The following is a 26,983-nucleotide window of genomic DNA, read 5'->3' as shown; positions in this document are numbered from 1 at the left end:
GGTCATTTACTATCTTTAGTTCTTTGTTTTGCATATTCTTTGAGATTTTGATCCCTTGGTAGGAAAGGAGTAAGAATCTTGCATTTTCATGGCAAAACGAGGCTAAATTGATCGAATCCAATGACCAAGCATCAAGGAGAGACAAGATTAGAAGGCCTTTGTACATATGATAGTAGATGAGCAATGTTGAGAAAGGATCCTTGAGTCCCCAAGGAAATCCCCAAGGAATTTATGAAGAAAAGGGAAGAAAAGAAGAAGGAATTATGCTGGACCACAATCCGAGCGGATTGTCTCCAATCCGCCCGTCTCCTCACAGCACAATCTGAGCGGTTTCCTCCAAAGACGCTCGGATTGCACCGCCACAATCCGCCCGGATTCCCTCGAATCCGCTCGGATTCCATCGCCAGAATCCGCCCGTCCCGACCCTAATCCGCACGGATTCCTTCACAGCCGATTTCCTCTTCTCCAAGCAACAAAGAAAGAAGCCCTTCCTTCGAAAAATACCGGCTCCTCCTTGCTCAATCTAAAAAGTGTAATTACTAGTTTAGCCCTTAGTTAACCCTAATGCATCCTCCCTAATTTTCACTATAAATACCCCATTAGTCTAATTAGAGGAGCATGTTCTTCTTATCAATAATTAGTGTAGTTAATATCAATCAAATCTCTCTTTAATATTGTAATCAAGTATTAATCAAGTTTTAATCCAAGTTTTAGTTCTTTAATCTCTCTCTTGTTCATCCTTTATTTTGGGTAATTGAAGATTATTTGGGTTATTATTGGGAGATTGACAACCTCTCAATCAAACATCAAGTACTTCTATTATTCTTGCTTTGTTATTGGAATCATTAGTAGGTGTAATCTCTTAATCCCTTTTTAATTATTGCTAATTACTTTTATTTGTTCATCATGTTTCACTTTGTTAGTATGATTGACAACCTTGCTAGCATGTTCAATATGATGATGAGTGAGTAGTCTCTTAGCTAGGGTTAATGGGTGATTAGGGAAAACCAACATGGGGAATGATTCATGCTTAAATTAATATGCTTTCATGTTTTATTTGCTTGCTTGTTTTGATCTCAACTCATGCACATGTTATGTTTGATGAAATGCTAAGCCTATGAATCCTTGCATTTACCACCATCACCTATCTTTTCAATAAGACTTGTAAGACATAACCCAACTCGAGTCTCATTAGACCATGCATGTTGTTGAGTAGGGAAGACTAAGTCGACTTGTAGGTGTTGTACAATCTAATCGATTCGGCTCCGGGACCCAAACTTTCCTAGGATTGTAAGATATAACCCAACTCAATCCATCACAACAATAATTGCTTGCTTATAATTTGAGAACATGTTTTTATGATCATATCCCATGATTTCCCTATGATCCCATGACACCCTAGTGCTTTTTAATCAATTGTTTACACCCCTTTTAATTCGTCTTGCTAGTTTATTTTCATTGCTATTCTAGTTAGTGACCTTCTACATCAACCCAAATTGTGACACCCCTAAGACACCACTAGTTTCAATAGAAATCTCATCTCAACTCCCGTCCCTTTGGATCCGACCTTTACTTGCCTCTTTACTAATTGTAGAGTTGTTTGTGAAGTTATAAATTGTGTTTTGATTCGACCGTGACCCAACGACCACATCTTTAATTATGAACACGAAACGGACCCGATCAACGGCCTAGACTCTCAACCGGTGTTTTGATCACCTTCAAAGGAGATGCCCTAAGCCAGTCCCCATAACACAAGTCCCCTTCGTCGTATGGCCCATCGTCACAATCTTTCTCGCCATGCCCTATCTTGCCACACCCATAGCAGTACAAGGGTAAGCGTTCATACTTTACCTCGAACTCAACAACTCGCCCTCCCTTCATTCTAATCGATACCATCGTTTTTAGGGGAACCCTAACGTCATGCAAGACACGAATGCGAATAGCTCGATCAAGATCACTATTAGGCCCTACATCCATCGCAATATAAGACCCCAAAGATGCCCCAATTTTACGAACATTTGTCTCACACGATCGTCCAGTGATAGGTAAATCATAGACTCTAGTCCAAATTAGGAAAAAGAACAAGGGGACATCAGTGAGTTTACCTTCGCAATTGGGTTAATTGAAGCACCACAGAAATTTGTCAAAGTGCCACGGTTGGCCCTCCAAAACCCTAGCCTTGTCCCGTTCAGACCCGAATCGAAAGACAAAAAGCTTCTCCTTCGTATCGATCACATTCCTAATCATTGGTTTCGTGGGATTCCATAACCTAATCATCGAGTCGATGGCGGCCTTTGCGTTCACAGACTTGTTCGCCCATATTTTACCAACGAGAATCAGTTTATTCTTGTCAAACCCGTCATCGACCCCCTCTTCCCATTCAAAAACCCTATCATCACCCTCACCATCCTCTGCAATCGGCCTCTTCCCGTCCCGGATTAAGCCTCGCCTCAAACTTTCTACCTGGCCCTGCATAGAAAACAAAAACAAACAAAGACAACAAAGCAAAAACAATCTCGTGATCGAAATCGCGAGATTAGCCTCGAGCAAGAAGGATGGACGCTAAGAAGAGATAGACAAAACCCTAGGAGACTCTAGGAACGAAGCTTTTTAGAGGTTTTTGTCTATTAGTAGTGTCTTACTATAATCTTTGAGTTGAGGATTTCTTAAACTACGTAAATTGCAACGATTTTGTTCTTTCGTGCTGCCACGTGGAGAACTACACAAATACTCTTTGATCTTTCACATTCTCATCTTTCTCTCATCATTTTATATATAAAAGAATCTTGTAACTTTGCTGATGTGGCGCAACCAAATTTCAGAAAACTACTCTAGAAGCCCTCTCCTTCACTCTCACAATCTCAGTCTTTCTCAGCCAATCAAATTGCCATGTCAGCCGTGTCATCAAGCAATTTTTATGCACAAATCTCAGTAATTACACATCACAAATCTCAGCCAATCACGAGTAGTTTCAATGCTCATAAAAATCTGCATGCAATTATTGCCTTTTTAACCCACTTTTCCATAAAAAAACGACTAATCACAATTCACATTGCAAACCGTGTGAAATTATTTCATTTTCAACCCAATTTTCCATAAAAAAAAACACTAATCAGAATTCACAAATTTAACCGTGTCAAATTATTGCATTTTCAACCCAACTTCCCAATTACCCATAAAAAATGGCTGGCTGATGCAGTACCCATTGAAAAAAAAACCTATTAAAAAAAAAGAGGCCATATAAATTACATATAAAACAACGAACTACATAAATTACACTTAAAACCCTTAATCTACCCTATTAAAAAACCGGGAAAAAAAAGAGGCCATATAAATTACAGATAAAACAACGAACTACATAAATTACACATAAAACCCTTAATCTACCCTATTAAAAAACCGGAAAAAAGAACAACCCATATAAATTACATAAAAAACAACAAACAATATAAATTATACAATAAACCCTTAATATACCCTATTAAAAAACAATCCATAATTCTTTATATTCTCCATAAACTTCTCGGAAATCACAGTTGCCATAAACCTCTTTATTTTCCTCTTTAATTCCCATTCACTTCCTCTTCATACGTTCCACATCTTTCTCCATCTTTCACCCTGTAAAAAAAATTCAGTAAAACTATTCTCAAATTATTCTTCTCAATTTCTCAAATAGCCATGACAAATGTTCTTACTATTAGTCAACTCAAGTATGGAGTTAGACTTACTCAAATGAATGTTAGGGTTGTTCACAAATGGTCCAGGCCAGAATTTAGCAACAAGAACAACAAAGATGATAAGAAGAAACTCGATGCCATTGAACTATTATTTGTTGATTCAGAGGTATGTCTTTTTTCTTTTCAAAATATAGAGGATTATGTATATAACCAAATTCCTACCTTAATGATTGGACAATTTTAGAATTTCCCAACAATATAGATCTTATACCTTAAAAAGGTCGAATCTTGGTACTTCATTTTTGATAAGTGCATTCATTCTTTAACCACATCTCTATTTTGGATTGAATTCAAAATATTTCACCTTCATAAATTTTATATATCTTAAACTAAAATTTTTTTCTTTAAAATTTTAGGGGAACAAAGCTTTCATGCACATTATAGGATCCTTTCACGGTTCAAATACCCAATATCATTTCCAAACTTCCCAATCCAGAACAGTCAAAGGTCATTGTCATCCAATGTGTTCAAACAAAAAAATATGAAGGTACTATAACTCATTCATTATATCATCAAAATAATTTTAATGTTCATATAAGTCTTTAATATTCAACCTCTTATACATAATTTTTTAGGTAATTGGCGCGTCCAAACAACTTTCAATGCTACTGTTTTTCAAGTCAATCCCGACATACCGGAAGTCAAAGATTTTGAGCAAAGGTATCACTCTTTTTTATTTTATTTTTCACAACTTTAACTACCACACTCTTTTATACAGTTACCTGAATTATATGGTTACTTTACGCTAACTTATTTTGTTCAGTCTTTCCACTCCGGCCGCAAGCAACTGTTTGCAAATTATTGACGTGACTGACGACGATGAAAATGATGACATGACATTTGATAGTATAAAGTCAATCAGTGACATAAAAGAGAATGAGAAGTAGTTTATTGCCTCTGTCTTTATTTAATCAATTTTTTTTTCTCAGGAGGGTTATTTAATCAGAATGTTTTTTTTTGTTATTTCATGTCTACCGAATCCTATATTTAAATAACGTATTTTTCCCAGGAGGGTTATTACTACACGTACGCAAAAATAATCGACCTTGACTGCACAGCTGGTTGGTACTACGACAGCTGCAAACTCTGTTGGACTAAGGCTACGAAAAATAACAAAGGGAGGTGGGTTTGTTCCAGACAAAGTTGTGACGGTTTTATTAATGGTTTTACATCTAGAGTGCCCAGGTTCAATTTTTAGACTCCTCTTTAAATTTGTTTGTATTGTTTCAAAACTTCAAATCTGAGACTAATTTGAATTTTATTAATTGCAGATTCCAGATTAAATTTCAAGTTTCGGACCCTTCTGATGATTTGGTATATTTTATTGTATTTGATAGTCAAGTTCATCAATTCGTCACTCAATCAGCCACTGAGATGCTATCAAAAATTGAAAAGGTTAACTTTTTATACTTCATCGTTTTCTCTTTTCCCTCAAATTTCAAATACCCAGTTATTAAATAAAAAAAATGTTTCTATTTCTAATTTATATTCTATGTTTTTCATAGAGTGGTGGTGATCCACAAGACACACCTTGCGACCTAGAAGTGTTCCTTGACAAGTCATTTATATTCAAGATTTATATACATCCTAAGTACAATGTGGCACAAGGTAGTACTAGCTATACCGTTGCCAGTATGACTGCCAACCCTGACATTGCGCATAAATGGCATCAAAGATATACTGAAATTTTCAAAGTATGCTACAATTTTCTTAAACTGAATTCCTATTTCCCTCAAAAATAAGATATTATATTAACCGTTTTACCTTTGATGTATTAATAGGCGGAGATGAATTCTTTTAAATCGAGGCCTACACCTTTGACTGATGGTCAAAGTTCGCAGGTTATAATCTAAAATTTTTACCCTTATGATCAAATGATCAATATGTTCACAATCTAAGGCTAACTCTTTTTTCTCTTTTATTTACTAGGTCATCAAGGAGTTGGTTGTTCATAGTGTTGACGTCGAGGTAAATATTTCATTTAATCGAATACTTAAACTACGTACACGTATTTAAGTAAATATATCTAAAAAACTTACTATTTTTGATCAGGAGGAACCGTCCCAAACCGAAGATAATAGCCCAAAGATAACTCCTCAGAAAAGGCCGTCCCCAGTTGCTGACCTTCAATCATGTGATGCAAGCTCTGCAACTAAGAAAATCGCTACTGTCAAGACGAAGAAGTTATTTCATAATGTTCGATTTAAACTTTAGAACTATTTTGGACGAATGTCGTTTTTTTATAAGGCTACTTTTTGATTAGATAGTGTTAACACCTGAACTTCGTGTTTTTCATTGATGGATTTAATCCGGTGTAATGTTTACATTCTCTTTGAATTTCTTTTGGAGGAACTTCTTTTGAATTTTTTTGTGTTTGTCTTTTCATCACTAAACCTTTTGAATTTCGTTGGGAGCAATTTCATATCTCACATATCCACTATGATATGCTACATTTAAACATTTACTCTTAATTTAAGAGTCACTATTATAAAATTGCCATGATTGAACTTCGATTATATGTCACTATTAAAAAACTTAAAACACTTCTTATTTATTAAAATACTAGTTTAAGAAATATTTAAAAAGAAAAAATTGTTTACATGTACCATAAGCGAATAACCTAATCATATGTTATCTTACTTTACAAAACCCTAAAAAAATTTATGATCTCTTAGCAAATTTTATTAGACTTGAAATAATTACAAGTTTAAAATTGGATGGCGCCTTTCAGAGTTTAATAAAATTGTCTAATAAATTGAGATAATGTTATGATAAAGAAAAAAAAAAAAAGAGATGCGTATAAATTTGAAGAAAAAAGTACTGATTTCGAATAACCTGATTCTCAAAAGAAATAATAGACGTCTAAATTTTTCTGGAAATCTGTTCTCAAAAACATGTTAGATATTACTAAATTTTAATAGTCGTCAAAATCTGTTTAATATTCTCAACTAATAAAAAATAATAATCAATGTGTCACGTTATTCAATCCTTTATAGATAACAGTGTCTCACATTCATTGTAATTTAGGTAATTGTATATGTATTTGGAATGTTCTACTCTTGACTATTACAATTCTACAATTCCAAAGCCCTACAAGTACTCTGACTCCATTCAATATCACGTAATTGAACTTCTCACAAAAAAGAAAAATTAAAAACCATCTCCATCCATGGCAGGATCTAAATCTGAACAACAAACAGCAAAGAAGAGTAAAAGAAAAAGCATTGAAGGCGATAAAGGTTAGTTCATCTCTTTTATACTAATTTTACCTTTAATGAATCTCTAATCTAGAAACTGTTTGCAAATGCAAGCTCATGATTGTCTTGCCGGATTAAAAACAAGAAAAAACAAAAAATAATTGAATACAATGGTGATTTAATAAGGAATGCTCATGGTCAGATTCAATATCAAGTTGAATGTCATGTATTACCTATTACAGCTTTATGAAGCAATTCCAACAGTAATAATAAGCTTGCTGGCCTCCGATCAGTCTATAACAATACCACTAGCAGTTTGAGGTGCAATTACCTGAAAGAAAACAGAAAGACATTCAAATAGATACGATTTGACTGCATTCTAATATTTCAGGTTGATGGTGAAATTCGTTCTTTGGTTTTTCCTTTTCTGATAATTTTTTTATATCTTTTAGATAGTCCATTTTTAGAGCTTCGTGAAATAACAAACACTCATGGGCGAAGAGAAACAACTACACAACAAAGAAAGAGTAAAGCACCACTTTATGCACATACCTTAGGTATTTACTAACCTTTAATTAATTTTCTAAATGCAATTTCAGTTTAGATATCCTTTACGAATTCTTCACGTATTAGCTACATAGTAAATTTTTATTTTCACTATTTTTGCAGCTGACCTTGAGAATATTAGACCCACACAAAAAACGACGTCATATATCAATTCACAGTTATCCAGTCATATATCAATTGACCAATTTAATATAAACATGTTCAGTACTCCAATTTACCAAGGTATGTCATCTAAATTCACATTTGTTTTTCTTTTATAACAAAGCGTATTACTATACTCAATTTCGTAATTTATATTTAATTTTAAAATAATATAATGTACGTCTTTGTTACCACTACGTGACATAACAAACAAACAAGGACAAAGCCAAGCATCAATTCAACCAAATCCTGGTAAAGCACCAATGGTTCAACCTCATAATGGTACGTCTCCCATTTAAATAAATTTTAGTTATTTATACAAAAAAATACTGTACTATGTGAAAATGAGATGGATCATTGATTTTTATATAACAAAGTGAATTACCAATTTATTTTGTAATTATTTATATTTAATTTAAATATAATGTAAGGTACGTCTTTGTTGCCGCTACGTGACATAACAAACAAACAAGGACAAATGCAATCATCAATTCAACTAAATCATGGTAAAGCACCAATGTTTCAATTTCAGAATGGTATGTCTGAGATTTAATGAATTTTAATTTTTTTTATATAAATATTTCTTATATATACATTTGCAAAAAAGAAAACCATTTCCATAACCTTAATTATGTTACATGCTTACTTATATAATTTTCCACCACACATGATGTTATAGTGTTTGATTTCACGCAAGTATTTCAAACACCTCCACATATTCAACGGCAAACATCAATTCAACAAAGTAAGGGTAAAGCACCGTTGTATAACACCGAAAATGGTATGTTTCTCAGTTTAAGTATTTCTATAAAAATAAGTACGTTGAATATCACTGTGATTTTTATGTTACTAACTTATTTATTTATTTATTTTTTCTTCATTATCTTAAATTGACTAATTTTACTAAAGCACATCAACTACATCCAAATATTCAAAGTCAGTTGTCAATTCAGCCACATAAGGGTAAATCACCATTATATCAATCTCAAACTGGTATGTCTATCACTTTGTGAATTTGTTTTTAAATAAAGTATAGCTTTGAACATGAAAATTTTTTCCTTTCCGTTATCTGAATAATGTACTCAACAATTTTTGTTGTTTTAAAAAGGCACCAGATAGGACCAAAAAAAAATTCATGGCAGCCTCTATAAGTAACTTTTGGAATGGTAATCGACTTACTACCTCTTTCAGAAAAAATAGTGAAAATAACTATTTGATTTTTTAATAACCTAAATGTGTACCTTAATTTTGTCTCATAGATTATGAGTTGGGAAAAGGTACCTTAATTCAGCCTCATAACGGTAAATCACCATTGTATCAATCTCAAACTGGTATGTCTATCACTTTGTGAATTTGTTTTTAAATAAAGTATAGCTTTGAGCATGAAAATTTTTTCCTTTCCGTTATCTGAATAATGTACTCAACAATTTTTGTTGTTTTAAAAAAAGCAGCAGATAGGACGAAAAATAAACTAATGGCAGCCTCTATAAGCAACTTTTGGAATGGTAATCTACTTACTACCTCTTTCAGAAAAAATCAAATTATAACTATTTGATTTTTTAATAACCCAAATGTGTACCTTAATTTTGTCTCATAGATTATGAGTTGGGAAAAGGTGTAAACGACTACCTACTTGCACAAACTTCAAGGAAACAACGGAAACAAAAATTGTCCGTGAAAAGATCCAATGCAAATTTGTTAGTTTTTACGGGCCATAATATTTATTTAACCCAACAACAACGGGCAACAAAGTTAGCGAGGGAAAAGAGGAAACTTATCTTATGTCAAAGAAGGATTGCTAAACATTCTTCCAGCTCAAGACGCACAACTCCGTCTAGCACCATCACATTTGGTAATTCTCATCAAAACCTTGCACTTTATTCAAATAAAGGAAAAAAAATTAACATTTACAAAATTTATACATTTGTACAGATAATATTGAACAGCAACTTTCGGTCAATGAAAATGAGATCCCTGATAACACTTCACTACAGCGGCATTTTGAAAGACAAAACATGATCCGAGATATAGCAAGGGATCTTTCATCAGCATATGAATCTTATGAAGCTATTAATCGTTTAAGAATGGAAGATGATGACCTTCAAGGTCATATTATTTTCATATTTTAAGCACAATTTTTATTCATTTTTCATTCTTTTCTATTGACATTTCTCTTTACTAACAGATCTTGAAGGATACGATGATATCGGGGACCCTATTTACACTTGCACTAAATGTGGAGCTCAGATGTGGTACGGTGAAAGGGATCGTATGGATACCAAGTCCGTGGTGCCCTCTTTTACTATGTGTTGTAAAAATAGGATAGTAGAACTTCCGTTTATAAAAAACCTCCAAAGTTGTTATGTGATCTCTTGATGCGAAAACACCCCCAAAGTAAACATTCCATTGAGAACATACGTAGTTACAATAATATGTTTTCATTTACATCTATGGATGGCAAAATAGATCATTCAGTGAACGGAGGTAGGGGTCCTTACACATTTAGAATAGGTGGGGAAAATACACATTTAATTGGAAGCTTATTACCTAATAATGACGCACCACCCAAATTTTGTCAACTTTATATTTACGACACCGAAGAGGAGTTGAAGCACAGGACGAACGCTCTAAGGTTAGCCTTTTTATTTTTCTATTTCAAAGTTCTCTAAAGTTTTAGTCAATTTTTCTTCAGTTTAATATTTTAATCTTTAACAATTATATATGCAGCTCTACTAATGGTATTCAGTTTGACGATGGTCTAATGAAGGATTTAAAAGAAATGGTTGATCGTTACAATGTTTTAGCAAAATCATTTAGAATGGCTAGAGATCGTCTACACCAAGGTGTTGATGGTGAGGTGAGGTTAAGGCTCATTAGTGCACGTAATAAAGATGGGAGGACATATAATTTACCTACTGTCTCAGAGGTGGCTGCCCTTATTGTGGGAGATATGGAGAACACAGTTGATAGTAGGGACATTGTGGTTGAGGAACGCTCTGGTAGACTACAACGTATATCAGAGCTACATGCTTCTTATTTAGCCTTGCAGTTATTTAGCTACACGCTCTGGGCGTGTGACCTATTGTTAGAATCGTAAGAAGACAAATCTCCAATTGGAATTACGCAATATCATTTCTAGAACTCAACTTATGATAGTTTTAAGACAACCCTTCTATAATCGGTTTTCATACAAATCAAATTTTCCTCAACCAAAACAATTTGAACATGCATAAGGCAACAACAACAACTCAATACTTCAAGAAACCAGTACATAGATGCACTTTTATCATACTCACATGAAAATTAAACACGACATAAACTTACGATAATATACTTAAGCATGCAATTCTATATACTATGCATCGCTACCCAAAGTTAAGCATATTACGTCATAAATCTGAAAGCCACATAGTAAACACGTAACATGCCAATACTTTTCATGCCAAAACCGTTTCAACTGATTTCACACATCAATTCCATCATGCCTTTCTACCACTTTTACAATGTCCTTCACAGATTTTCACACATTACACCTTCTACCACATGTTCCAAGCATTCAATTTCGACACACCATACGCATGAATCAAATAAACACACAAAACAGTCCCCCACGTGACCGGATTGAGTTTGTGACGGCCATAGTGCGACTCCGGGACGTCTCCCAAGTCTTTGCGGTAGCTCCAAACAACTCTCCCCGGGTTCATTTTATTTAGACTCCCTAAGTTCATTATGTTCATTTGTTTTAGGTGCCGGAATCTTCGGCTCTGATACCACTTTGTAACACCCCCTCATACCAAGGTACCTTACCAAGGACTACTCTAGCATGAAAGGCTGTTACCATCTCGGTTTCCCGAGGTTAGTATATCAAAGTTACAAATTCCGAACAACATTTATTAAAGTATAAAGAGTTAGCGAATACATTATCTCAGACCAACTCAAACTAAAAGGGCAAGGACTTCAATACAACTGAAATCAAAGACGGCTAAACTCGTAACGGCGGGGACTAGACTCGAAGTGATGACTCCCCCATGTTTGTCCCATAGCTAAACATCTGCATTACCTGTCATATCTGCTCACCATCCCCGAATGGATCACCGCAGGTTTTACAAAACAACAACACGGGGTTAGTTACTGCATAATTCAAATAAGACAAACAAATAATGTAACCGGCTGATCATCCTCCATCCCCGGTCTCCCGATCTCACACCGTAACCGACTATACACCGAAATATGTAGCCCTGCCAGATTACCCATCGCAACAGGTAATCCTCGCCGCCAGTGGGTGACCGCAGCCCATCCCCACCTACTCCAGCTCATCAACGAGCGACTAACAATCCCTGTCCCTTAATGTGCACATCCTCTCCCGTGATGGGTTCCACGGAGGGCGAACTAGGTTGTGAAGCCACTCCCGCAAGTGACTCCACTACAAACACAACAATCACAGCCTCACAGCTGTCACAACGCCACAACCATCACAACACAACCACACCAACACCATCACCACAACATCCGTACTCCGACGATCAGTAGATAACAACAATCACAATACAATCAAGTCTTAAATCAATGAACAGTAAACTGAGTAGGGAAACCCTACCTTTTCACAATCCGCTATGCTGCAATTAATCGTACAAATGCATAACAAATACCACATCGTCACCTATAACAATGGTAATCAACAATCAACACATATATGATGAGCAAACCCTAAACCCCCAAATTAATCCAAACTAGGGTTTGCTAACTTTTAAGGACAACAATAGATCAATAAAGATAAGACACTTACTATGACGACTGACACGGAATATGGTGATAGAACCCATAATCGATGACCTTTGCCTTGGAATTGATGAAGATGATTAGAGGGGGAAGAAACGTAGTTTATGTTTTTGGAAGAAAAGGCCTTTAGAAACTGACAAACGATTATATAAATAATCTCTAATCATTTTAATCAAAACCGCGGAAATAATACCCGACAGACCGGATACTCGGTCGAGTATAAAGTATACTCGGTCGAGTACCCTCTACTCGGTCGAGTATTCAGCATACTCGGCCGAGTGTTCCTGGGCAGTAACCAAACAGGCTACACGACACACTCTACTCGGCCGAGTAGGCCATACTCGGTCGAGTATCAGCCCATAAAGTCCGTAGTATTACAGTCTTCCCTTCTTAAAAAGAACTTCGTCCCCGAAGTTCCAACTTATGAAACCTGGACACCTAACACTAGGTCTACCAACCACACTTACTTCCACAACATGACTCACGATATCGTCCCAACTACAGCATATACTCTCAATACTAACTCCATAATATTGCCAAATAACCACAATATAATGTTGTGAACCTTGTCTTACTTCCATAACACTCACTAGTAACTCAATACCCAGACAATCCATCGGACAAGATCAACCATCAAGACGAAATGTTACATTCTACCACTCTCAGAACGAACTTCGTCCTCGAAATTTACTTACACACATAAATATCCTCACACAATCCGTTAGAACGGATATGTTGTTCCATACAATGCTGATTTATTGTTGAAATATCATGCTCACATTAACGTTGAATGGTGCAACCAAGCAAGATCCATCAAGTACTTATTCAAGTACATTAATAAAGGATATGACTGTGTCACTGTTAGTACGACTCGCTTCAATAATGGTACTCAATTTTTTTCATTTCTTCTCTATTTCATATTTTCGGTCATAAAAATCTACACTTAAATGTCTTATGATGCCTTTTTTTTATTTAAATAGGTAGTCAAGACCCAAATCAAATTGATCAAATACAAGAATACTACGACTGTCGTTACATTTCACCATGTGAAGCAATTTGGAATATTTTTGCCTTTTCTATTCACTATAGGACCCCCCCCCCCCCCCCTCCCCCCTTTTTAAGGTTGGATTATCATCTACCTAATGAGCAAAACATTATTTTCCATGATGACGATCCAATTGACGAAGTGGTCGAAAGGTCTTCAGGAGGTAGGACAAAATTCACAACTTGGATGGAATATAACAATTTGAAATCTGATCGTAGAGATCTAACCTATTGCGAGTTTCCACAAAAATTTGTATGGAAAAAAAAGGAAAGGGTATGGAAACCGAGGGAAAAAGGATTTACTCTTGGCAGAATGTATCATATGTCTCCAAATGGTGGTGAGAGGTACTATTTGAGAACTCTTCTGAACTTTGTAAAAGGACCCGAATCATATAAAGATATTCGAACGGTAAATGGAGTCCCTCACACAACTTTCAAAGAGGCATGCTACGCTCTAGGCTTATTTGGTGATGATAAAGAGTACATTGATGCCATTGAGGAAGCGAGTTATTGGGGCACGGGGTTTTATCTTAGGAATCGTTTCTCCACCCTTTTGCTCACAAATAGCTTAGTGAAGCCGGAATTAGTGTGGGAGAAGACGTGGAAGTTATTATCAGATGATATCTTACACAGAAGACGAACGGAACTACGTAACCCAGGTATATCCATCGATCCATAATTTACGTTATTCAATATTTTCATATACTAACGTTCTCTTCAATTAACCTATTTTTTTGTATTTTTCATGATTACAGATCTGCAACTCACAGACGAGCAGTTGCAGAATTACGCACTATCCGAGATTGAATCTTGGTTGCAAAGAAATGGCAGTTCCCTGTGTAAGTTTGACAACATGCCATATCCGGACGTTGATATTCTTGCTACGTGCTCCAATAGGCTCTTGGCTGATGAGTTATCTTATGATAAAGATGCTTTGAAGAAGGAACATGGAGTGCTCACTTCTTCAATGACAGATGAACAGAAGTCAATTTATAGAAAAATTATGTTCTCCGTTGAAAATGGTCAAGGTGGTGTATACTTTGTTTATGTGTATGGTGGAACCGGTAAGACTTTCCTTTGGAAAACCTTATGCGCTGGAATAAGGTCGAAAGGTGAAATCGTTATAGCTGTCGCTTCAAGTGGCATTGCAGCTATCCTTCTTCCCGGAGGGCGGACAGCCCACGCCCGACTAAGCATACCTCTTAATGTCAATGAAAACTCCACGTGTTATGGAATATGACCAGGAACCGATTTGGCAGAGCTACTAAAAATGGCAAAGCTTATCATATAGGACGAGGCACCTATGGTTAATCGTTATTGTTTTGAAGCTCTTGATAGAAGCTTGAGAGATATCATGAGAACTTCACCGGAAGGAGACCCTGAAAAACCATTTGGAGGAAAAGTTGTGGTCTTTGGCGGTGATTTTCGACAAATCTTGCCTGTTATACCTAAAGGAAGCAGGCAAGATATTGTTGGTGCTGCTATCAGTTCTTCTCCTTTATGGAGATATTGCAAGGTTAGAACATAATGTCTATTTTATTTTACCTAAAAAATCTACTATAATGCTACGATAATTTCATTTACTTAGTAATTCAATTCTGACCATCTTATTTAAATTATTAAATGATAGGTTTTGAAGCTCACGAAAAATATGAGACTCCAAGTCGGAAGTGCAGAGTCAGACGTTGATGAAATCAGACAATTTTCAGAGTGGATTCTCGAAGTCGGTGATGGTTTAGCTGGTGGCCCAAATGATGGTGTAGCTAACATTGAATTACCCGAAGATATACTAATACAGCCTGGATTAGATCCAATAGCTACCATTGTAACACCCCCATACTCCGAGTGCCTTACCAGGACCACTCAGGTATGAAGACATCACCATCTCGGTCGCCCGAGGTATGATAATCAAATAGACAAAACAGAAACAACATTTATTGTAAATAGTTTAATGAATAAATACAATCCTCGAAACCAAACTGAAAGTACATTACATTACTCCAAACTATCTATTCTCAACTGAAATGTAAATAAATGCTAAACTACAGCGGAAGACTCTATCGTCATGTCGTGGCCATCCCAGCTATCCCAGTACTCATCTCTATACCTATTCAATATCTGCTCACCATCCCCGAATGGATCACCGCAGGTTTACAAAACAACACCGGGGTCAGTACTAATCACACAATCAATATAGATAACGATAACAAGATACACAGACAGCTGAACTGTCACACACACACACACACACCAACTCCCATCATCTCAACACTGACTGTCCACTGGACCAGCCCTGCCAGTGGGGGACCGCAGCCGTTCCCACCTAAGCCCCGCTCATCGTACGAGCGATAACCCTGTCCATTAATGTGCACATCCCCTTTCGTGGCGGGTTCCACGAAGGGCGAAACTAGGGCGTGAGATCACTCCCGCAAGTGACCCCACTCAGCCGAGAACGCATCTCGAGAACCATCGACAAACACAACCACAGTCACAATCACAATCACAATCATATAGCAAACAACTAACTACAGCACATCACCAATATCCCATTATGGGACTAATACTGAGTAGGAAATCCTACCTGGAAAGCACAACACGCAGACGGTATCTACAGCTGTATCAAAACGGCTCCTCTACGAATTCTCCTCCTACCATACAACACATAGATGCTACCATTCAAATACTACTCATAAAACCCCCAATTGCTAAATTAGGGTTTCATCAATCTTAACAAAACATTATATAAATTATATTAAAAGCTTACCCTCGACGCAAGGAATCCAACGACGCGAACTACGATACAAACTGACCGACCGTCGAACTCCGGAATTGTCAAGAACGCGATTAGGAAGAAGAACCAGTTGCTTTCTCTCTTAAACAGGTTTTAGGTTTTGTGAAAAGTGATTTAGAACAAAGACGAATATGTTTAAATACCTAAATCGCGTAATTAACAAAACCCGAGAAAAACCCCCGCAAAACCGGACACTCGATCGAGTACCCAAGGTACTCGATCGAGTACCCCCATACTCGATCGAGTGCCCCAGCTACTCGATCGAGTGCCCAACAGGTCAGAAACTATTTAACTTCGCAACTTGCCCTTACTCGACAGAGTAAGGGCTACTCGATAGAGTACCCCCCAAGACATATAAATACGGAGTATTACAGTCTTCCCTCCTTAAAAAGAACTTCGTCCCCGAAGTTCAAACCACTACTAAACAAAGGCACTCCCATAACATTCCCGACTCATAATCACAACAAAAACAACATAAGACATGACACTAATCCCAACTTATCCCGACAAACATACCGACGCAACATATGAAAAGGGTATAAAACTCTTAAAAACTGCTCGCGATCATCTCCTACCCCCCTAAAAGAAACAAGGTTACGTCCCCGTAACCATACATACCTGATCAAAAAGGAAAGGGTAACGCTCTTTCATGATATCCTCTGCCTCCCATGTAGCTTCCTCAGTCTCGTGGTTAGACAAAAGGATCTTAAGCAAAACTGTCTCACCACTCCTAGTCTTCCTAACCTTTCGATCAAGAATCTGCTTAGGTACCTCAAGATATGATAAGGACTCATCTAGCTCTAAGCTCTCTGCCTCTAACACATGTGACGGGTCACTCACATACTTCCGCAGCTGCGATACATGAAACACATTATGCACTCTCTCTAACGCAGCTGGTAAAGCCAAACGATAAGCAACTTCCCCAACTCGCTCTAAGATCTCATAAGGTCCTATAAACTTCTGACTTAGCTTGCCTTTCTTCCCAAATCTCATAACTCCACGCATTGGAGACACTTTCAGAAGAACCTTGTCCCCAACTTGAAACTCTATGTCCCGACGATGTAGATCTGCATAACTCTTTTGTCGATCCTGGGCTGCTCTCATCCGTTCCCTGATCATCTTAATCTGTTCCACCATCTCCTGTACCATCTCTGGTCCTAAAACCACTGCCTCAGCACTATCGTCCCAACAAATTGGACTCCTACACCTCCTCCCATACAAAGCCTCAAACGGTGCCATACCTATACTGGTGTGATAGCTGTTGTTGTAACAAAACTCTATCAAGTCCAACCTCTGCTCCCAGCTACCACCAAAATCCATCACACAAGCTCTCAACATATCCTCCAAAGTCTTGATTGTTCGCTCAGTCTGCCCATCTGTCGCAGGATGAAATGCTGTACTCATCTTCAAAGCTGTTCCCAACGATTCCTGCAACTCCTTCCAAAACCTTGATATAAACCTCGCATCTCTGTCAGACACTATGTCCTTAGGAACTCCATGTAACTTAAGCACGTTCTTTCGATAGGCCATAGCCAGTTGTGCCTTAGTCCATGTATCTTTCATTGGGACAAAGTGAGCTGACTTGGTCAAGCGATCCACTATCACCCAAATCATGTTGTTACCTTGTTGACTCTTCGGCAAACCCACAATGAAATCCATGGAAATGGATTCCCACTTCCACTCAGGCACCTCTAAGGACTGAATCTTACCTTGTGGTCTTCTCTGTTCCCCTTTAACTCTTTGGCATGTCAAACAACGGGACACAAACTCAGCTGTCTCTTTCTTCATCCCAGGCCACCAAAACGTTTTCTTCAAATCTCTGTATAGCTTATCTCCTCCTGGATGAACTGAATACGGTGTGCAATGCGCCTCTGCCATGATTGTCTTTTTCAGCCCCTCATCATTAGGAACACACCACCTACCATCAAACCTCAAACTACCATCTGTATGAATAGAAAACCGGACACTGTCCCTTTCTCCACCCCAGCTCTCCACTCCACCATCTTAGGATCCAAAGCTTGCTTATCCCGAATGTCATCATAAAACTTCATATGTACTGTCATATCACCCATAGCATCTCCTTTCTGCATCATATGAATCCCGAACTTCGCTACCTCATCTCTCAGCCTCATCAAAGATAGAGCTGTACACAAGGAATGTACACTCTTTCTACTCAAAGCGTCAGCAACAACATTGGCCTTCCCTTCATGGTAGATGATTTCCATGTCGTAGTCGCCAATCAACTCCATCCACCTCCTCTGTCTCATGTTCAACTCCTTCTGCGTGAAGATGTACTTGAGACTCTTGTGATCAGAAAATACCTTGAAGATTGCTCCATAAAGGTAATGTCTCCAAATCTTGAGAGCAAACACCACTGCACCCAACTCCAGATCATGTGTAGGGTAATTCTCCTCATAAGGCTTCAACTGCCTAGAAGCATAGGCAATCACTTTACCATTCTGCATCAACACACATCCCAACCCATTCTTCGAGGCATCTGTATAAACCTCGAAATTCTCGCTCCCTTCAGGCAATGCTAGGACAGGAGCTGTGGTCAAACGCTCCTTTAATGTTTGGAATGCCGTCTCACAACCCTCATCCCAACGAAACCTGTTCTCTTTCCGCATCAACGCCGTCATCGGTCTAGCTATCTTGGAGAAATCTTTCACAAACCGTCTGTAGTATCCAGCTAAACCCAAGAAACTCCTAACCTCGGCAACATTCTTTGGTGCTTCCCACTTTGTTACTGCCTCGATCTTTGCCGGATCCACAGCTACCCCATCTTTAGATATCACATGCCCCAGAAAAGCAACTTTCTCTAGCCAAAACTCACACTTGGACAGCTTAGCATACAACTCATGCTCCCTCAAAGTCTGCAACACGATCCTCAAATGCTCCTCATGCTCCTCCTTAGTCTTAGAGTAGACTAAGATATCATCAATGAACACCACTACAAACTGGTCCAAGAACTGTCTACAGATCCTATTCATCAAATCCATAAACACTGCCGGTGCATTAGACAACCCAAACGGCATCACCACATACTCATAATGGCCATACCTCGACGTGAAAGCTGTCTTTGGTATGTCCACCTCTCTAATCTTCACCTGATGGTACCCCGACCTCAAATCAATCTTAGAAAAGACTGTTGCACCACTCAACTGATCAAACAGGTCATCTATCCTTGGCAAAGGATACTTGTTCTTTATCGTCACTCGGTTCAACTCTCTGTAATCTATGCATAACCTCAAAGTTCCATCTTTCTTCTTCACGAAAAGAATTGGTGCTCCCCACGGCGATACACTAGGTCTAATGTATCCCTTCTCTATCAAATCATCCAACTGCTTCCTAATCTCCTCCATCTCTTTAGGACCCATACGGTACGGTGCCTTAGAGATTGGCCCCGTCCCTGGTTTCAACTCAACGGTAAAATCTATCTCCCTCTTCGGTGGCAACCCCGGAATCTCCTCCGGAAAAACATCTGCAAACTCTCCCACCACTGGTATCTCATCAACTGTCGGACTCTCTATCCGACTATCTCTCACATGGCACAAGATCAGAGGACATCCCTTCCTCAGATAAGACTTCAAGGTAACCGCTGCAATCAACTTAACCTTGGGTTTGACTAGAAACCCACGGTATGACACACTAACTCCCTTAGGGCCTCTTAAGGACACTTTCTTTTGATGACAGTCTATCTTAGCTTTATACTTTCCTAACCAATCCATCCCAACTATCATCTCAAAACCATTAAAAGGAAACTCTAGCAAGTCTACAGGGAAATCGACTTGCCCAACTATCAAAGATACATCTCTAAACAACCTCCCACACGATACAGACTCTCCCGAGGGTATGAAAACTTGCTCACTAACAGACTCATATACTCTCAAACCCAACTGTTTAACATGACTCGAAGACACAAACGACTGAGAAGCCCCCGAATCAAACAAAACAAACGTAGGAATACCATTAACAAGGAATGTACCGGTGATAACATGCTCATCCTCCTCAGCGCTTTCTTTTTCCATTCTGAATAACTTGCCACTGGTCTTCTGTCCACCTCCCCGACAAGATCTTGGGCGATGCGGTCGGCTTAGCACCCGACCCTTGATTGTTGTTGTTGTTGTTCATCGGTGTCTTCTGGTAAGAATTACCGCCGTTGCGGTTGCCTCCACTCTGGTAGCTCTGACCTCCCCGGTTTGGCCATGATCCCGCCGGTCTGTTGCTCGCGAAGCTCTGCGCGAGTCTCCGGAAAGATCCCGGTGCACTCGTGCACTCATGTCTCTTGTGGCCTACGCCACCACAACCAAAGCAGTCACTCCCCAGCTATTGCTCACACTCCCACGGCCTCTCCCAAAGGAAGTTCCAAAGACTAAACCCGGACCCGGAAGAAAACCCCTTAGATTGATTGTGGTTGCCTTTCTTGTAATTAGATTGGCCACCACCCTCGCTCTCGACTTCCTCTTCTCTCCTCCCGACCTCTCCCGAGCCATCTCCACTAGTCTCTCGCTCTCCCGCCCTCTCATACGCTTCCTTTACATCGGTAAGGACTCCCACGGGTAACTTATCCATAATTTTCGTGGTTAGCCCTCTCTCAAACCTCAAAGCCGATTCTCCTCACTCAAACCCATATCCTCGGATATCTAGATTTCTCATTGAACTGCCGGTAGTACTCGACCACGGACATCTCAAAGCGGTCATCTTAAACTTGTCGAACTCCTCTCTCAACTTACTCCTCACATGTTCGCACGAACTCCTTCCTCACACCCTACGAAACTCCTCCCAAGGTATAGCAGGTAACCCCTGGTTGGTGTATATCTCCTTGGCACTCACTTTCACTGAATCCCACCACTTGCCAGCTGCCTCCCTCAGATAAAATGCAGCCTGATCCACTCTCATCTCATCAGGACAGTGGACTAAATCTAGTATGTTCTCCATCTCCCTCAGCCAACTATCAAGAAGGTTAGGCTCCTCAACTCCCTTATACTCCTTCGGATTAAACCTCGCAATATAGAGGCTGACTTTAGCCTGGTCAACCTCCTTCTCCTTACTCTTATCCTTGTCCTCATTCACTCTCTTTAGGGTCTCAGTAAGAGCATCCTGGTGCTCTAACATCTTGACGATGTCATCCGTAGTCATAAGCTCAGCTCTCGCATACAAAGCATTTCTCTTGGGCGGCATCTTGAAGCTATATAAGAAAGGGTAAACATGAACACACGTACTAAACCTCAAAACACGAAAACGCGCTGCCCAGAACCTACTCGATCGAGTATCCAAACCCACTCGATCGAGTAACGGGCTACTCGATCGAGTGCCACCATGTACTCGATCGAGTACCCAAACTCCGAACTAAACGCACCTTCTGATCTCTAACCCACTCGATCGAGTATCTAGGCTACTCGATCGAGTGATTTTCTACTCGATCGAGTACCCCTAGTTACTCGATCGAGTGCCCCAAAACGCGATTCTGGACTCAAAATCGTCAAAAACCTATCCGATCGAGTCAGTCTTACTCGATCAAGTACCACCAATACGTAAAAGCTACCCGCATATTACGTCATACACTAACATGCTAACTTCCATAAAATTACATGATATCGTAATAAATATGCTACGTATCTACTCTACTATCAACAAGATCAATTCATCATGCTATTAAAGCCACATTGTAAATCATTCAACATGTTATCATCACGTTAACATGTTCCACATATCATTTTCTTTCACCTGCTCAACTTCCTATTTCAACACCAAACAATCATCTCACTTCATCACTTTGTTGCACAAGTTAATCAATCACACCGATGACTCGACAAACACTTTCCCCATGTGACCGGTTCAAAGTTGTAGGGCGACCCCTTGCGACTTTAGGACGTCTCCCAAGCCTTTGCACTAGCTCCTACAGCTTTTACCCCGGGTTCATTTTAATTGACTCCCTATGTTCATTAAGTTCATTGGTTACGAGGTTTCGGGATCGTCGCTCGATACCATTTGTAACACCCCCATACTCCGAGTGCCTTACCAGGACCACTCGGGTATGAAGACATCACCATCTCGGTGCTTGAGGTATGATAATCAAATAGACAAAACAAAAACAACATTTATTGTAAATAGTTTAATGAATAAATACAATCCTCGAAACCAAATCGAAAGTACATTACATTACTCCAAACTATCTGTTCTCAACTGAAATGTAAATAAATGCTAAACTACGGCGGAAGACTCTATCGTCATGTCGTGGCCATCCCAGCTATCCCGTACTCATCTCTATACTGTTCAATATCTCGCTCACCATCCCCGAATGGATCACCGCAGGTTTACAAAACAACACCGGGTCAGTACTAATCACACAATCAATATAGATAACGATAACAAGATACACAGACAATTTGAACCGAATCACACACACACACACACACCAACTCCCATCATCTCAACACCGACGTCCACGGACCCATACCACGCCATGGGGGACCGCAGCCGTTCCCACCTAAGCCCCGCTCATCGTACGAGCGATAACCCCGTCCATTAATGTGCACATCCCCTTTCGTGGCGGGTTCCACGAAGGGCGAAACTAGGGCATGAGATCACTCCCGCAAGTGACCCCACTCAGCCGAGAACGCATCTCGAGAACCATCGACAAACACAACCACAGTCACAATCACAATCACAATCATATAGCAAACAACTAACTACAAAGACATCACCAATATCCCATTATGGGACTAATACGAGTAGGAAATCCTACCGGAAAGCACAACACGCAGACGGTATCTACAAAAATTGTATCAAAACAGCTCCTCTACGAATTCTCCTCCTACCATACAACACATAGATGCTACCATTCAAATACTACTCATAAAACCCCCAATTGCTAAATTAGGGTTTCATCAATCTTAACAAAACATTATATAAATTATATTAAAAGCTTACCCTCGACGCAAGGAATCCAACGACGCGAACTACGATACAAACCGACCGTCGAACTCCGGAATTGTCAAGAACGCGATTAGGAAGAAGAACCGATTGCTTTCTCTCTTAAACAGGTTTTAGGTTTTGTGAAAAGTGATTTAGAACAAAGACGAATATGTTTAAATACCTAAATCGCGTAATTAACAAAACCCGAGAAAAACCCCCGCAAAACCGGACACTCGATCGAGTACCCAAGGTACTCGATCGAGTACCCCCCTACTCGATCGAGTGCCCCAGCTACTCGATCGAGTGCCCAACAGGTCAGAAACTATTTAACTTCGCAACTTGCCCTTACTCGACAGAGTAAGGGCTACTCGATAGAGTACCCCCCAAGACATATAAATACGGAGTATTACAACCATTGTAGAGAGCACATACCCGTCTTTAAAAGATCACCTAGGTGACCCTTGGTACTTCACTAAAAGAGCTATACTAGCACCTACTCATGATGTCGTCGAAGTGGTAAATGATTATGTCTTGGATCAAATTCAAAAGGAGGAGAAAGTTTACTTAAGTTCTGATGAAATCAGCAAGGAAGAGACCAATAGTGGGGTTCGGGAACTTTACTCTACTGAGTTTCTCAACTCTATCAGATGTTCTGGTTTACCCAATCATAGCTTAAAACTGAAAGTTGGAGCTATAGTCATGCTTCTTAGAAACATCGACCAAGCAAATGGATTGTGCAATGGTACCCGAATGGAGGTAAATCATCTAGGATATCGAGTGATAAGTGCAACTGTTATTTCTGGAAGTCATATTGGTAGCAAAGTCTATATTCCCCGGATCACGTTGACACCTTCCGACACTACGATGTTCCCAGTTAAGTTCGAAAGGAGACAATTTCCTTTAGCGGTTTGCTTTGCCATGACTATTAACAAAAGTCAAGGGCAATCTCTATCCCGTGTTGGACTTTATCTTCCTAGACCAGTCTTCACCCATGGGCAATTGTACGTTGCCTTATCTAGGGTTACAAGTAAGAAAGGTCTAAAAGTCCTCCTTCTAGATGAAGACAAAGGAGTGACCAATAGAACATCTAATAATGTTGTTTACAAGGAGATATTCGACAAACTATAAATTTGTCTTAGATTTTTCTTATTTTGATACACTATTCTATTTTTGTTTGTATTAGAAACTTATTTAAAGTAATTTATCTTTTATTTTAATTAATTTGTTCTTTCATTTTCCTTTCTCATTCGTCTTATAAATCTAATAATTTGATGCAACTAATATAAAAACAATATTAACTATAATGTTACATTACGAAAAAGCTATACTGACAATAAGGATAAATTAAAAATCAACCACATAAATATATAGACACCTAAAAATCAGATCTTTACTACACCCAACCAAACAAAAAACCAGAATAAAACAATAAATAAACAAAAAATAAGACAAAACAAATAAGTATTTTTATCTCAGAAACATTACAATCACTAAACAACGTATAGAACGACATTGATCCAAAACAAAGGCCACAGTTGACTGTAGCACTGTACCATTCACCACAGATACGGAGTAGGATCTAAACAAAACAATATGCTACCTCGATCTACTTATCTTCTTTTGAGTATAAGCCTTTAAGTGTTAAAAGCTGACTTCAGACTTCTATCAATGAAGCGTTAAACAACATTACTTCAAATGTCTAAGTTTGCAACTAAATCCTTACTGTGAGATCAGTACCACCGGGCACCGGAATCCTATTGCCTTTACTCAGTTACTGATACCACAAAAGTCTACTCCTAGATTATTACTTCTAATGAACACCCAAATAAGAATTAATTCTAAACTTTCTCCGCAGAAATCTTAACTTACCTCCTCCAATCATTCGAGGACTTTGCCAAACTTATTATCATAATCAAATCAAACTAAGTTAACATAATAAACTTTTCGACTACAAAAACTTTTCGACAACAAAAAAGCTTACAAAATCTCAAATAAATATTCTCAATCAGTTTTCCACTTTTCCTTAATGACATAATGACAAGTTCACGTTTCTAAAAGATTTGCCCATCCCATTTACATTGTCCCGGATGTCCCCATTTGTTTTAATAGTTAGTTGATGTCAAATTCGATCGATTTTCCTACCGTATACATTGGGTACAACTTTTGAAAGTAAGTAGTTTTTATTCTTTTTTGAAGGAAGAATTAGTAGATTTGATTACTCCAGTGCGGCAAATTTTACATCATTATCTATACTGCATAGGGCATATTAATGCTCAAACTTGATTTGAAAATGAAAAGCACACCTTCCACCACATAGAGCAATATCTCATCGCTCCAATCGCAGCCGCTGGCATTATGTAAGAAGAATAACCTGCAACACGAAACATCTACACTTATTAATATAAGAACATAGAAAACTTTTCTTAATTATTAGAAGATAAAAAATAAAGAATTCAACTATTTAAGATAAAGAAAGGAGCGGCATCAATATTTTTTTTCAATTGCTACAAATATACTATATCTGACAAATTGTAATAGGCAATCTGAAGCAAAAAAAATGCTAAAAAAGTACGGAGTATATACTTAAAAACAAAAAAGCACTACACTAAAAAAGTACGGAGTATATACTTAAAAACAAAAAAAATGCTATCTTTTCATAAAAGTGCGATCTTAATGTAAAAATACAACAAACCCAGATGAAAAAAGTGCGATAAAGATAAAAACTTTAAAGTAAAAACAGCGATTAAAAACAGTACAAACCAACAGAAGAAGGCAGAGGAGCACAACTTACCAATTGTTGGAATAGTACTGACTACTGACTATAGTACAAATTTCTGATATGACCATTACCTGTTGATCAAATAATGAAGAAAATTTCAACCCATTGTAATTAACAAATTTATTAATACTTAGCCGGAATTTAAAAAAAAAATAAAGGCAAAATTGTTAATCGGAAAAAACTCACCTTGATCTACAATAACAACCTTCATATCAACAGATCCATCATGTTAGAAGATCTGGAGTGGATTTTCAACAACTTCCAACAACATGCAAAAAAAAAACAATTATAGTACAAATAAAAAAACTTGGAGTACTACCTTACCGGAATTAAAAAAAATAAAAAAATTTAAGGTTATTGTATATCAGTAAAAACGAACCTTGATCAGCAATAATAACCTTAATATCAACAGATTCATCATTTTAGAAGATCTGGAGTGCCTTTGCAACAACTTCCAACAACATGAAATCAAAAAAAAAAAATTAACAACCTCTTAATTTAAAAACGTCGACTACTACTCTACTGAAATTAAAAAAAAAAAAAAAAAGGCAAAAGTGTATATTAGAATAAACGAACCTTGATCTACAATAATACTCTTAATATCAACAGATCCATCATTTTAGAGATCTGGAGTGCCTTTGCAACAACTTTCAACAACATGCAATAAAAAAAACAATTATAGAACAAACTTAAAAACAATTTTGCCTTTACCTGAATAAAAAAAAAAATTAACACAAAATCGTAGATCAGAATAAACATACCTTGATCTTCAATAATAATCTAATCAATCAACCATTTTCACAATTTTTATTGTCATTTCTCGATCATTTTGTAAATTAATGAAGAAATTTTAAATCTGGGCGAATAATCTTCAATAGTAAAGTCGTGGCTTTGATGATAGACGAAGTTTGAATTCATTACTTTGATTTTGATGATGATAATCGGGAAAGGTTGAGGACGAGTGAAGGTAATGGGTTGTGTTGTTGAAGGATGATAATGAAGAGGATGATATTGATTTCACAACTTTGAT

The 26,983-nt window shown here is 38.0% G+C and overlaps 1 protein-coding gene and 2 long non-coding RNA genes across 5 annotated transcripts; 1 reads left to right on the top strand and 2 right to left on the bottom strand.

Moving 5' to 3' along the window:
* Positions 1-3,240: 3,240 nt before the first annotated feature.
* LOC141600308 (uncharacterized) lies at positions 3,241-7,257 on the bottom strand. The gene is made up of 3 exons (XR_012524288.1): positions 7,168-7,257; positions 5,777-5,889; positions 3,241-3,618 (listed from the first exon to the last, which is right to left on the bottom strand). It is a non-coding gene; the product is annotated as an uncharacterized LOC141600308 (long non-coding RNA).
* LOC141600306 (uncharacterized) lies at positions 6,787-10,788 on the top strand. Of its 2 annotated transcripts, XM_074420513.1 has the most exons (11): positions 7,850-7,924; positions 8,074-8,178; positions 8,322-8,423; positions 8,552-8,635; positions 8,751-8,808; positions 8,902-8,973; positions 9,094-9,147; positions 9,240-9,494; positions 9,575-9,748; positions 9,828-10,274; positions 10,370-10,788. In XM_074420513.1, the coding sequence occupies exons 2-10, from the start codon at positions 8,146-8,148 to the stop codon at positions 10,016-10,018; spliced, it is 1,023 nt and encodes a 340-aa protein (XP_074276614.1). In that variant the 5' UTR covers positions 7,850-7,924; positions 8,074-8,145; the 3' UTR covers positions 10,019-10,274; positions 10,370-10,788. The 2 variants fall into 2 exon arrangements, with proteins under 2 accessions (XP_074276615.1, XP_074276614.1); XM_074420514.1 differs by lacking the exons at positions 9,094-9,147; positions 9,240-9,494; positions 9,575-9,748; positions 9,828-10,274; positions 10,370-10,788 and adding exons at positions 6,787-6,976; positions 7,387-7,491; positions 7,604-7,723 and having other exon boundaries at positions 7,862-7,924; positions 8,902-8,927.
* Positions 9,182-26,983, bottom strand: LOC141600307 (uncharacterized). Of its 2 annotated transcripts, XR_012524287.1 has the most exons (7): positions 26,715-26,983; positions 26,530-26,600; positions 26,333-26,404; positions 26,140-26,211; positions 25,966-26,024; positions 25,478-25,545; positions 9,182-9,517 (listed from the first exon to the last, which is right to left on the bottom strand). It is a non-coding gene; the product is annotated as an uncharacterized LOC141600307 (long non-coding RNA). The 2 variants fall into 2 exon arrangements; XR_012524286.1 differs by lacking the exon at positions 9,182-9,517 and adding an exon at positions 15,380-15,583 and having other exon boundaries at positions 26,140-26,404.

Source organism: Silene latifolia, chromosome 9, assembly GCF_048544455.1.
Source record: "Silene latifolia isolate original U9 population chromosome 9, ASM4854445v1, whole genome shotgun sequence".
In the NCBI taxonomy this organism is placed as follows: domain Eukaryota; kingdom Viridiplantae; phylum Streptophyta; class Magnoliopsida; order Caryophyllales; family Caryophyllaceae; genus Silene; species Silene latifolia.
The sequence above is the reverse complement of the archived record's forward strand: the minus strand, read 5'-3'. Positions and strand labels throughout refer to the sequence as shown.